The sequence below is a fragment of the Alternaria triticimaculans genome (assembly GCF_023758025.1).
Source record: "Alternaria triticimaculans strain BMP 0046 chromosome Unknown scaffold_16, whole genome shotgun sequence".
Lineage (NCBI taxonomy): Eukaryota > Fungi > Ascomycota > Dothideomycetes > Pleosporales > Pleosporaceae > Alternaria > Alternaria triticimaculans.
The window spans coordinates 426,552-439,062 of NW_026055973.1; the positions used below are offsets into that span (position 1 = coordinate 426,552).

A 12,511-nucleotide genomic window follows, 5' to 3' on the forward strand; every position below is an offset into this window, starting at 1 on the left:
TGTGAAATGGGAGGAAGCTGCAACTGTGCCTTGTTTCACAAGTGGAGCGATGCTCCTCTTCAATACCATCTACGATCCATTCTCAGTCTTTCTCTTCCTCGGCCGTCTAAATTCCATGCGTTCTCGTGCTATTAGCCGCGCGACTGGTGAAGGAAATCGCGTCATATTTTTACTCTAATTGTCCAAGGATCTGGAACTGATGCCATCTCCAAGACCGCAGATGTGAAAGACGCAAGTGAAAGCGCAGTGATGGCGATTCACTCTTGGGCACGTGTGGGGAAGTCGCGATGCGCGTTGCCGTTTCGGCTCTAGTGCGCTTGCCCTGCAGCAATCTCCCGGCCACCCCACGTGAACGGCGCGTCATCATGGTGCATCACGCGTCCCGAGGTCAACAACAGAGGCGCCAGACACTCACCATCTCGTCTCTACATTCTTGGGATACTGCTATTTGTACGAAATCTCAGTTTGATCTATCTTGACCTTCTCATACGGCAACAGTGCAATTCTAGGCTTCCAGCCCCATCTTTCAGCTCGCATCCACCCAGCCACAAGCTCTAGGAGGTACATAAACGCCGCGCGCTTCGATATCTTTAGACATAGACATCTCTTCACCTCTTTTCGAACTACCAGCTCTACTAACCTCCGGTACCATGTTGCATAGAAGCATCTTCATAGGAGCTACACTTGTAGCTTCGGCGAAAGCATGGAACACAGACGGTACGTCCTTTCACTTTCGCGAGTAGCTAGCGCTAAGTCCACACAGTTCATAATCAAGTCGGCTTCATGGCAGAAACCTTCTTCACGCCCGAAACCACGTCCGTCCTTGCGGAGATCCTCGAACCCCAATACAACGGCTCAGTCGGGCGCTCCGCAGCATGGGCAGACGGGTATGCGCACACCAGCGAAGGCCACTTCTCGTACCAGTGGCACTGGATAGACACACACGATCGCCAACCTGAGAACTGCAGTCTAGACTATGCGCGAGACTGCTCCAAGGGCGGTTGCGTTGTTAGTGCTATTGCGAACCAGACGAGGATACTGCGGGAGTGCATAGACCAGGTGTATGCTGGTGATTTATCGGGAGGTGCAAATCTGACTTGCTCTTATGCACTGAAGTGGGTTGCTCATTTTCTGGGCGACATTCATCAGCCTCTACATGCAAGTGGCCGACAAGTAGGAGGCAATACGTACAAAGTGGTATTTGGTGGCGCTCACACGCAGTTACATTCTGTGAGTATCTTACACGGACAGCAAAAGGATGTGCTAACAAACAAGGTCTGGGACGGCTACATACCCTACTTCGCGGCGAACGTCGACCATCCCTTCTCGCACGAGTCGATCGATCCATTCTTCTCTGGGCTCGTCGCTCGTATTCGCAAAGATCAGTTCTACTCCGCGCCGTACATGTGGCTCTCCTGTACCGACCCTTCTACACCCGAGGAATGCGCAACAAGTTGGGCGAAGGAGAGCAACAAATGGGACTGCGACTACGTGTGGAGTCGCGTAACGAACGACACAGATCTTGGAACTAATGGGTATGCGGCAGGCGCTGTGCCCATCGTAGAGCTTCAGATAAGCAAGGCTGCGCTCAGACTGGGTACGTGGTTGAACAACTTGGTCGAAGGGGCCAAACCCACTGTGGAAGAAGAGGAAATGATGGAGCTTTGAAGTGACAATCTAACAAAGAGCATCATTTGCGAACTGCGGCTGGTTGTACATGTGCCACGCTGATCTCACATCATCTTGACTCTCCACATACGGGCTTAGCCAGTACCTGCTGCATATGCAAACCAGTGGCGTTGATGCAGGGTGTCTTGCCTTCAGCCCTACAAAGATGCCGGGACCCCACATCGGCATAGGTGCCATCTCCTTCCCCACATCCGGTTATATACTCTCCCGTCGCTGGCTGCATTGGCAACCAAACATCATATTGCTTTGCTTGCTTTCTATACAGCGGTTCTATCTGGCGAAAGAAACTTGGGAATTCTTTCAACATGGCTTTCGACGACTTTAATGACAAAATCACACCTGCCGTATGTACCTCCAACGGCCCCACATCTACATTCTCGATACTCTTTGGCATCTTCGAACAGATGAAGCCGCCTTTGGAGCTCATTCTTTCTTGATGAACGAAAACCCTTATCTTCAAACCCTTGCTGACCACACTCCCAGAACCCAAGCCGGGAAACATCACCAAACCGCGGCTCCTCCGTCCATCAATCTATCGCCATACCCAAGCCCTGCAAACCACTCCGACAATTGCAGCAAGAACAAAACATCGACCGCGATGCCCAAATCAAACTCACAAAACTGGTGCACATGCGGTACCAACATCCTGATCTAGACGAAATAACCACCTTTCTACGTGACTTTGGCATGAGCGTAGCCCAAAAAGCCCCAGGCAAGAAATGGTTCAAAGGCTACGGCTCAGACCAATACGTCTACTACGCACAAGAAGGAGAGAAAAAGTTCCTCGGCGGCTGTTTCGAAGTAGAAAGCTACGCCGAGCTAGAAAAAGCGTCGAAAGTTGCGGGTGCTGGTCCTATCGAGGAGTTGACCGACGCACCAGGCGGCGGCCACATGATCACATTGCACGACCCAGAAGGCTTCCCCATAAATCTCATTCACGGGCAAACGAAAAAAGAACCCGGTCCCTTCCCAGAAGTCCTAACAACAAACTACGAAAACGAAAAGCCTCGCATCGCGCGCTTCCAACGCTTCAAACCCGGTCCCGCCGCCGTGCACAAACTCGGCCACTACGGCCTCTGCGTCCAAAACTTCCAAGCCGAAATGCAATGGTACACCCGCACCTTCAACATCGTCCCCACCGATTTCCTCTACATCAACCCCAACCCGTCCGACCCCTCCCTCCCCCAACAAAAAGACGTAGCCATCTTCGCGCACCTCGACCTCGGTCCCGGCTACACAGACCACCACACCATCTTCCTCTCCAGCAACCCCACTTCCCATGTCCATCACTGTAGTTTCGAAGTCCACGACTTTGATACGCAGAATTTGGGGCATGAGTGGTTGGCGAGTAAGGGGTATAAGAGTGTTTGGGGCGTGGGGAGGCATATATTGGGGAGTCAGTTGTTTGACTATTGGTGGGATACGACGGGGAATATGATTGAGCATTATGCGGATGGGGATTGCGTTAATGAGGAGACGCCCGTGGGGTGGGGGGAGGCGGGTGATGAGAGTTTGGCGGTTTGGGGGCCCGAGGTGCCGAGCTGGTTTTTGGATTGATGGAGGTGGGTTTTGGGAAGGGTGGGGATGGGGTTCTGTGTACTCGGTCTGTTCGCTTATGGAAAAGGATAATCTATATTCTGTACTCCTATACCATCTACAATAACCTTAATCTACCACTCCCTCGCCCTCCCCCATCCCCGATCTGTAACTCCGTCGTTGCCATAGTATCTACCACTTATCGGCTCAGTTTCCTGTGTTAAACCGCCGTCTCTATCCCCACCCTTACCAAGCTGCCCAATCCCCAACCGAACGGGTATCCTCGCCCCCTCCTCCAACGTCTTCGGCGGCCTCCCAATCTGATTCCCCATATCACTATCCACCCACCCAGGACAACAGCAATTCACCAACACACCCTCGTTTTCACGTGCCAGAACCACTGTTAAAGCGTTCATCAGCGCTTTGCTGACTTGATACGATTTCGGCGGCGCGCCAAACCCGGCGGCTTCTTGGGATGAGGATTTCACGGAGTTGATGTATTCTTGAGCCAAGGTGTCGACGTCGGAGATGGAACTGACGGAGCGGAAACGGGATGCAGTGGTGCTGGGGTAGTTTGATAAGGACGAGGCGGTGCTGGAGACGTTTACGATACGCGCGTTTGGTGTGGATGACATTTTTCCTTCGGAGAGGAAGAGTTGGCACATTTGTTTTGTGCCGTGGTAGTTCACGTTGATGACTTGTTTCGCGGCATCGGGGGTTTCGTTGTTGTTGTTGTTTATACCGGCGTTGTTGATCAAGACGTCGATTTTGCCGCTGTCGTTGAGCGCGGTTTTGAGGAAGGATGTTATGGATGATTTGTCTGAGACGTCGAGTTTTGCGTAGCGGATCTCGTTAGGCGGTTTTGCTTGGATTTTGAGGTCTACGCCGCCGCGGGATGTGGCATAGATGTGGAGGGGTTGTGGGTGTTGGGTGGTGGCTAGGAGGTTGATGATGCCTTGGCCGATTCCACGGTTGGCGCCGGTGACGACTATTGTTAATGGGGATGCCATATTTTCTGAGAATTGTTCAGATTGATGGTTTTGAGTTGTATATCCTTCAGAAACCACTGCAGGTATGTTTATGTACCCAGATGTGTACTTGTGAGAGTGGTGATGTCAGGCGATCCATGACGTATCGATCTTCACTTGACCACATGTAGCGAGAGAAGAAAGGAACACATCAAAGGCACTTTAGTCAATGAGCAACGGTGTGATATAAACAGAACTTCTATCTTGATATGACCATACAGCGCACGATATTCGAAAAAAACTCTGGCGACAGGACCTGATACCAGCTGACCTGTCCATCTACTAAGCTTTCCTTGATTAGTCTCCGTACTCATGATGCTGTCCGTGATGAACGCACGTATTCAGCACATCTCACTCCCTCCATAGGTCCCTTCAACGTGATAAGGGCTTGCTGTCCAGAAGCTCTCCAATCTTCCCCGCCAACCACTCTTCAGCCTCGGGCCAGTCGTCTCGCCCCAGGAGCATGTTGAACTCATTGAGGTCTGTGCGACGCAGTTCTGGTATCTCAAGCATAATCTTCTTGATAAGCTCGGGGGCAGACATTGAACTGGTCAGTACTTCTACGATCGCGTGGTACATGCCTGACTTAGCGGTGAAGCGTGCTTCGGCACATCCGGTCTCCTCCATAGCTTTGGTATAGATTTGACGATAGTGGTCCAGTTGATATCCCATGCATGGGTAGTCGTGCAGAGTGAAGCAAGTGTGCCAATCACGGCGGAGAAAGATGGGAAGTGAGGCGTAACCCACGAAACGTGGACTTGCGAAGACACTCCAGTCTAGAATGCCTGTGACATTGCCATCATCGTCGACGAGAATATTATGGAGGTAGAGATCATTCCCCAGGACAAAGGTCTCTTCCTCGTTAGCCTCGGCGTTAGACGCTTTGGAGTTCCTGATGACGGGCTGCGAAAAGATGATCTCGAGCACTTTCCGGTAGCCTAGCGCTCTAAGGCGGTCGCAGGTGCCTGGATACAAGGTATCCAGTACCTCCGAATCTAGAGGCGGCCAAATCGTCCTGAAATTAGGAGTCAAGTACTCGATACTTGACGCGAATGGTCCGTACTGGTAGACCTGAGTGTCAGACTCCAGGTCTTCATGCGTGAGGTCGGATTCATCCTTCCACTGAGATAAATAGGAAACGCGGGGCGTCTCACTGCTCCCCCCATCGGTAAACGCAGGAATGCCAATGCCCTTGAACTCAACCTTTTGTAGCCCTGCCATAGCATTGGCAAGTGAACGCAATAGGTTCACACGCTTTACCTCAGTTTCCTTTGAGATACGGACTGCGGTAATGTGGCTCATGTCCGAGGCATCTTCGAACCAAATCTCATGCGCACGACGGCCAGGTAAACGCTTCATGAGTATGTAAGGCGCACCTAGGTTGGATCCCTCTACAGACTCTGCTGATGCGATGACCTCTGGGGCCGGAACATCCGTGTGCTGAAAGAGGTACTTCATAAGACCAACTTCATTTCTCAGATTGTGGGCGTCTCCCGCTCGCCAGCGAGGTTGCGTGCCCACGGATGGCACCGATACGACGTAGTCTTGATCACCCTGGTCTTTGTGGCGGACTTGAAGCGTCACAACGAGGTTCATTTCGCCCTCATAGCGCGAGAGAATTTCGACATTTGCACGCTCAAGCTGGCCGCTGGGATCCACGGATAGCAGGACAATATCCTTGAACTTGTCGTCTGGAATTTGTCGAAGAGGCTCCCAGTCGTGGCGTTTTAGGTTAAGAGCAAGGTGAACGCTTTCATCGTCATCAACAATGTAGCGCTCGTGGTCGTCATCATCATCAGACACTGGTTCGTCCAGGCCAATGCCAGAATTTATGCCGCCATCCTCAGTCTCTTCGTTCCCCTTAGGTCTAGAGGGCTGGTTTCGATAAGTCTTGTTTTGGTTGGCATGTTCGTCGGCTGGAATACTGTTCCGGTCAACTGTCGACTCCTGCGCGGTCATGCAAATGTCTAGATTGACCAACGAGGATGTTATCTTGTCCTCTTCCGATGACATGATGGTCTGAAGCAATGGTTTAGAGCTTCGAATGTGAGTAGTATGTTGAAGAGAGTAAGTGGCGAACTTTTGGTTGACCTGTAAAGGATGTGTAGGGTTTCGGAAGGTGAGTAATGATGTGGGGAGAATAGGGGACGAACTTATACTCAAGAGAGCTGGTAGCTCATGGGGTGAAATGAAGCCGCAGACTCATCTCAGAACGATGGCGAATACTGGCTTGCCAAAGGTTCAGAGTGAATGCGGTCGCGTTGTTCGACAGTCGGAAGGCCCAGACTTGTCACGCCAAATCGTACTGACACTTGACAACATTGTGAATTCTGCCACACATTCCTCGAACATCCATGTAGGCTATTCTAGTTCTTTCTGCAAGATTGAGTGCGGGCCAGGAGTGACAGGCACATTGTTGTGCCGTTGCTTTCACCCTATAGCCATGGCAACTAATGGTTCCGGTTTCGCAGTTTTCATTTCGCTTTTGTGTCCACGAAGTTACAGTTCCCACAGATACGCGGAAGGCTATATTGGGTTCTTCAAATATGCTCGTGGCATAAAGCTCGCGCATGCTCAGGCTAGACTTCAGGGCCAGGTTTTGTTTCGCCATCGGTGGCAAAGGTGAACGGTAGGTATGAAGCTTGACACGATGATGGCCAGCCCGGCATCAAGTGGTCGTGTTGATAGACACAAGAGATGAGCAAGCGCACCGACAGTCGAAAATGACAGAAGTCAGCAAAACGCGGAGGGTAAGACGCATCTCCAATGCGGATGCGCGTAACAATGAGCTCGGCGATCGGTAATTAGTCAGCGCCATGCTTTGGTGGTCAATGCTCCATAGTTCCTTCCCACGCTTCCAACTCGAACCTCATCCACATCTCATCACCGAACACCATGCCTCATCAAAAGCACCGAGACATATGAGGGGTCATTTCATTCACCACAAACTGATTCTGTACGCTTAAGGCGTTCTGAAAAGAGTAGATTTTCATGCCTCGCGCATATCTCATGAACGCCAGGTTCTCTCGCCAAGCTTATGCTGATCCTACAGTGCATCGCAGCGCAGCCAGTGGTTACCACTATGTCTGCTCATCCTGCAATATTCATATCGCATCTCAGCGCCTGCGATTTCTTATCAACGCAAAACGATGTTCGGGTGCTGACTGATTACGGAACTACATTCGTCAGCGATAGCAAAGGATTGCGCCGATTCTACGCGGAAACAAATCGATATCTAATCGAGGTACTTACAGAACCGGGATACGCTGATCAGTCTTTCTTCTTCCGCTTTGCTGCAGCTATTTTCTCTTTCATACTCTCCGGCTTCTGCAACTTGGCCCTGGACTTGGAAGAAGCGGCTTTTGCTGCTTTCTCAGCTGCTCTGGCTTTCTGGGAGTCTTTTAATCCCCGTTCTCGCTCTCGATTGGCCTCTCTGATAGCATGGTTATAGGTCATATAAGAGGCGGCATCATTATATGCTTCTTCGTTTGTCTCTTCCTCCTCGATTATACTAAGGAGAACTGCTGGCTTTCGAGGAATTGCATTTGCCTCTGCAGAGTCGTCCGAGGAACGGTCGTTGCTGGTCTCGGGTTTGGTGAGCTGCAAATCCCTATCTGCTACCTTAACGATCTCACAGATCTCAGCGGGCGAACCGTCTGGCGAGACCTTTAGAATTCGAACAAAGCTCGGTTGACCACTGATCAGACCCATGCACATAGTGAACGGAAAGCGGATATCTCCGAGCTTGGGTATGTCCATCTGCCATCCGATCTGCTCGTGGGGGAACTTGCTCGGGAGCTCATAGTCCAAATTCTTCTTCGCCATCTGGAAAAAGCGGTTATCTTCATACTCGCCGTAATGGTGTAATGAGCAACCATGAGGAGATTCTACTCCGAATCGGTTGCCGCAGAACCGCCACTGGCCATTAGCCATCTGAATGGGTACGCAACAGTATGCAAGATGTAGCCGCTCGAAGCAACTGCGCTTGATTGTGCCGCATCCAGGCTCTATACAGTGGTGCCCTTCCATGTCGCACGTCATTCGCCAAATGTTGCAACAACGGCCACTCCAGGAGACAGCCCAACCGGGCCCATAGAGTCGTACGAAGGGCAAACTGAATACTGCCATGGTAGATATTCTCAAAGGTAACGGACCAGAACTTTGAGCTTCGAGATCTTGTAATTGGGTCGTTAAGGGGGCAAGGAATGTCTTTGGCTGGGTATTTGATCAACAGTGGAGTTGAATGTGCGCGTACTGATATTGGACAGTAAAGCCAGGGCATTCTGCGAACTTTTGAACCAGCAAGAACTGGGCCGTGTGAAAGGCATAAGTGCAATCTATCGCTTCCTGATCGCATTTACCGGCAGCAGTGAATCACAAAGAATACGGTCAAAGCTTTCGACTCTTGCAATACATAAACACATTCTCACTTGGACCTTTCAACCACCTGCTACCCTCTCACGATCACGAGTGGCCAACTCAACTCTACTAGCTATGGGTATTCTAAACAAGATCACAAGCCTATGGCCGAATCGTCAAGCAAAGGTGACGACACTCAATGCATCTTCCATCATCCCGCCTGCACTCAACGCCATGGAAGCTCCCAAATCAGGAAGAGCATCGCGCATGCTGGCTTCTTTGCGGAGACTGTTCCACTATAAACACGGTCGAACCGTCTCGCCCAAGACCCACGAAGAACGCACATCCGAGACCAGCGACGACGTGTACCAGCTCGAACCGCTCACACTCAGCCTCGAGCAGGAGTCCAGTGGTGGGTGGGAAGTTGATGACATCTTTCGAGGGTCCGATATCGCTGAGCCCGGTGTTCAGCAGATCACGAATGAAGGCTTTGCGCAGTCGTCCGATGACCATGTCGACATTGCGAAAAACAATCATGTTCTTAACAAAGTAGACAAAGGATCAACCGCTTGCGAGAGCACCGCAACTGACGACAAACGTACAATTCGTGAAGCTGGGAGCCGATCCACCATCACCTCGACTCTGACTTATAAGCTTGCTGGGTCCATCTTCGATAACGTACATCACCACGATAGCTGCACGACTACGAACGGCTCGACTACGATTATTCGTTCTCTGAAAGAGGTTACGGGCGACGCGTCGACGGCAGTAAACCTTCACAACGACATGTTGGAGAGCTTTGACGTGCCTTCGGATCCTTCAAGCCGTAGCCAGCAAAGGGATAGCGCATCCTCGCGAAACATACAAGCATGTCAAGAAGATGATAGTCTTCTGATTCCGAGTAACACGACGCAGTCGCAAGACGGCAATACATGCACAACTGCAAAGAGTGAAGCGGATACTGGCACTGGGGACGATCGCGACACCACCGTCAGGACAGATGCATCTGAAGCCGGGATGTCTCGCTTTGATTGGGAAAAGATTCACGCAATTCCTGATTCGGCATTCAGACAGCTGCTGCATTCGGTCATCGAGAGCTACAGCTCCGTCGATATTGCTTTAGAGGAGTGCCATGTTACGCAACGCAGGGATGGTGGATTTCATCACGTTGTGTTCATGGCAGCGGTAAAAGACGAGCCTCCCAACCGTCTTGTCGAACGATATGTTTTCAGAGTCCCTGCTATTGGAACTGCAGCCCGGTGGCAGCCAGGCGATCAGCACAACCTACGCTGCGAAGTGACCTTGATGCAGTGGCTGCGAAACAAAACTTCCATCCCGATACCAGAAGTCGTTGACTTCGCTCTAGATATCGAGACCTCTTTCATCGGCGCACCATACATCTTGATGAAGCGCATGCCTGGAAAAGCCGCCCAAAACGTCTGGTATGACAAGCCTAGTGATCGCAATCATGTCACCACCAACTGCGTTTCTCCACAAACGGAGAAGAAGCGTCGTAATATTCTGTGCTCACTTGCGCAGTGTATGTCGCAGCTAAGAGACGTGAGCTTCAATGAGGTTGGTCTTGTAGATTGCAAGGACGCACTTTCTTTGGGCGCGACGCCAACAACTACAGTCTCATATCGCTGGAAGCCGCCGTACGAACTCACTGCGGAGGATCTAGGAGGACCAACCCAAGTGTACCCATATGGACCATTCAAAAAGAATCTGGACTACTGGAAGCTGGACTTGGAGGAGAGCTGGCCTGCGATCCCTGAATACGATCCCGATGTTGATCAAGATATACTGAACATGGTATCTGGAATGCGCAAGATCATCGACATGCTTCACGACCACCCTACCATCGCCGCTTCGAAAAAAGATCCCGCAGATGCCGACGAGAAGGAGACCTTCGTCATCCGTCATCCTGATCTCGATCTACAGAACATTCTCGTAGATGACGACGGCAACGTTACAGGCATCATCGACTGGGATAACTGTCTCGCCGTCCCTCGCTGTATCGGCTATGCTTCACTACCCGACTTCCTCCGTCGCGATTGGAACAAGGACTTTTCTCTCGCTGACTCGCCCCACATGCCCACATGGGAGATGCAGAAGTACGCGGATATTTATGCCGATGCCATGGCAGAGACTGGATGCTCCGACGCGAAATACACACGTAAGTCTGGGATGTATCGTGCTATTGCTGGTGCAATTACGCAGGGCAGTCTCACGGATGTGATTGAGAAGTTATTTGCTCATATTCCAGGGTTGAGGATGAGTAATGTTGAGGAGCTCCAGCGACTGATAGGTGGAGGATGGGTTGAGGGTGAGGAGTATATCAGGAAGGCGCTTGGGGAGTTGTTAGAGCCCAGTAGCCGCTTTGTTTGATTCGCTCGGGTTCAAGTGGCGGATACCCACCCCAACTGGGACGCCTAAACTGCAAGGACGGAATCGGCATACATGCAGGCAACCATACACATCTACATCTGAGTCATCCTCTTCATTAGAAGACATTCTCCCTGCTACCATCTGTTTTGTGCAACTCTCCCCAGTCCCGTTTATCAGCCTGCACGGATAATCAAACTACCACAATGGCTGACGATCGATGCGGGAACTGCTACGAATGCATACGCTACCAAGTTCGACTGGACGCCACCCAAGAAGCCGCACACAAACCAACACCCAGCGACACAAAGTCCACTGGTAGTACCCCAGCCGAAGATGTCGGTCTACAATGCGCTCGCACGAAAACAACCCGTGAACCACTAGCATGGTATCTAGATCCATCAAACATCCAACCACAAAACAACTGCCGCCTCTTCACATCACTTCCTCTGGAACTCAGAGAGATAATCTATACCTACGCTCTCAAAGATACAGCCTCCTATCCCATCGACTCCCTTGGTCCCAAAGACCCCATACCGGTCGTCCACGTCAAATATCTCGGCCACGGTCAAAATGCTAGGAGTTTGGCTGGCGGGAAACCCTTATATCCCTCTGATATAACGGTATCACTCCTCCATACTTGTAAGGCGGTGTATTTGGAGACGTGGAACATGCCATTGAAGGTAAATGCATACCGCATGGGTGCATCTCGAAATCTCTCAAGCGCCAGAATGTCAGCATGGCGACTAGCACAGATACGCGGACTGGACATCACAATCAAGCAGCGTGAGTTGGAAAACGGGAAGCTGGAGGATGTCTTGAAAGAGATGGGAGGGAACGCTAGACACCAGGGCGCATACGTGGTGCCTCTGCGCTGTTTCCGCGATGGAGAATGGGCGAGGATAGAGGGGTGCTCACGCACTCTCGACGACAATGTTCTTGTACCGACCATAGTCGAATTACCGGATACGCAACCTCAACGACTAGACGATATTCTAAATCGTCTTCCCACCCCCGCGGAATCCATGCTACCATCATCTCGCAGCCTCCACGTCACCCTCGCTCAACCTCTAACCCATCTCACTCTGCGACTCACACGCACAGACTGGTCAACATGGAACGTAGCCGTAAACCTCCATCTCGACCCGTCGTTCGGGCGCTACGACCTCAACGAGGGCCGCCCCTCGGGCAAAGCCATGCGTCTGCGTGCTGAACAGCGCAAGGCTGATCGGCATCCGCGGCTCAACCCGCAATCTTGGGGCGCACATGTCGTTTCTGCGTTGCCTGATCTGAAGACGCTGGAGTTGGTGCTGGAGACGTTCGAGGCGAGGAAGGAGGAGTTGGAACGCGTTGTACAGTATGCGAAGATGTGGAGGTTTGGGTTTGGTGGTGATGGGGAAGAAGAGGGGAAGGGGAAAGAGTGGGCATTAGTTTGGGATGGGGATGTAGTGGAAAGGCGGTGGAAGAGGGACTTGGGAGAGACTGTGGTATCGAGGCGTGATCGTAGGCTTTTG

The 12,511-nt window shown here is 51.5% G+C and overlaps 6 protein-coding genes across 6 annotated transcripts; 3 read left to right on the forward strand and 3 right to left on the reverse strand.

Moving 5' to 3' along the window:
- Nucleotides 1-783: 783 nt before the first annotated feature.
- On the forward strand, nucleotides 784-1,668 carry J4E78_008716 (uncharacterized protein; the record flags this gene model as incomplete). Its single annotated transcript, XM_049369316.1, has 1 exon — nucleotides 784-1,668. One exon carries the CDS (start codon nucleotides 784-786, stop codon nucleotides 1,666-1,668), a length of 885 nt encoding a protein of 294 aa, XP_049219017.1.
- Nucleotides 1,669-1,994: 326 nt separating this feature from the next.
- On the forward strand, nucleotides 1,995-3,098 carry J4E78_008717 (uncharacterized protein; the record flags this gene model as incomplete). Its single annotated transcript, XM_049369317.1, has 3 exons — nucleotides 1,995-2,033; nucleotides 2,173-3,037; nucleotides 3,091-3,098. 3 exons carry the CDS (start codon nucleotides 1,995-1,997, stop codon nucleotides 3,096-3,098), a joined length of 912 nt encoding a protein of 303 aa, XP_049219018.1.
- Nucleotides 3,099-3,359: 261 nt separating this feature from the next.
- Nucleotides 3,360-4,235, reverse strand: J4E78_008718 (uncharacterized protein; the record flags this gene model as incomplete). The annotated part of the gene is made up of 1 exon (XM_049369318.1): nucleotides 3,360-4,235. The coding sequence occupies one exon, from the start codon at nucleotides 4,233-4,235 to the stop codon at nucleotides 3,360-3,362; it is 876 nt and encodes a 291-aa protein (XP_049219019.1).
- Nucleotides 4,236-4,625: 390 nt separating this feature from the next.
- Nucleotides 4,626-6,266, reverse strand: J4E78_008719 (uncharacterized protein; the record flags this gene model as incomplete). Its single annotated transcript, XM_049369319.1, has 1 exon — nucleotides 4,626-6,266. One exon carries the CDS (start codon nucleotides 6,264-6,266, stop codon nucleotides 4,626-4,628), a length of 1,641 nt encoding a protein of 546 aa, XP_049219020.1.
- Nucleotides 6,267-7,523: 1,257 nt separating this feature from the next.
- J4E78_008720 (uncharacterized protein) lies at nucleotides 7,524-8,186 on the reverse strand (the record flags this gene model as incomplete). The annotated part of the gene is made up of 1 exon (XM_049369320.1): nucleotides 7,524-8,186. One exon carries the CDS (start codon nucleotides 8,184-8,186, stop codon nucleotides 7,524-7,526), a length of 663 nt encoding a protein of 220 aa, XP_049219021.1.
- A 561-nt stretch (nucleotides 8,187-8,747) lies between these two features.
- Nucleotides 8,748-12,071, forward strand: J4E78_008721 (uncharacterized protein; the record flags this gene model as incomplete). Its single annotated transcript, XM_049369321.1, has 4 exons — nucleotides 8,748-8,751; nucleotides 8,794-10,788; nucleotides 11,748-11,999; nucleotides 12,043-12,071. The coding sequence occupies 4 exons, from the start codon at nucleotides 8,748-8,750 to the stop codon at nucleotides 12,069-12,071; spliced, it is 2,280 nt and encodes a 759-aa protein (XP_049219022.1).
- Between the last annotated feature and the right edge of the window lie 440 nt (nucleotides 12,072-12,511).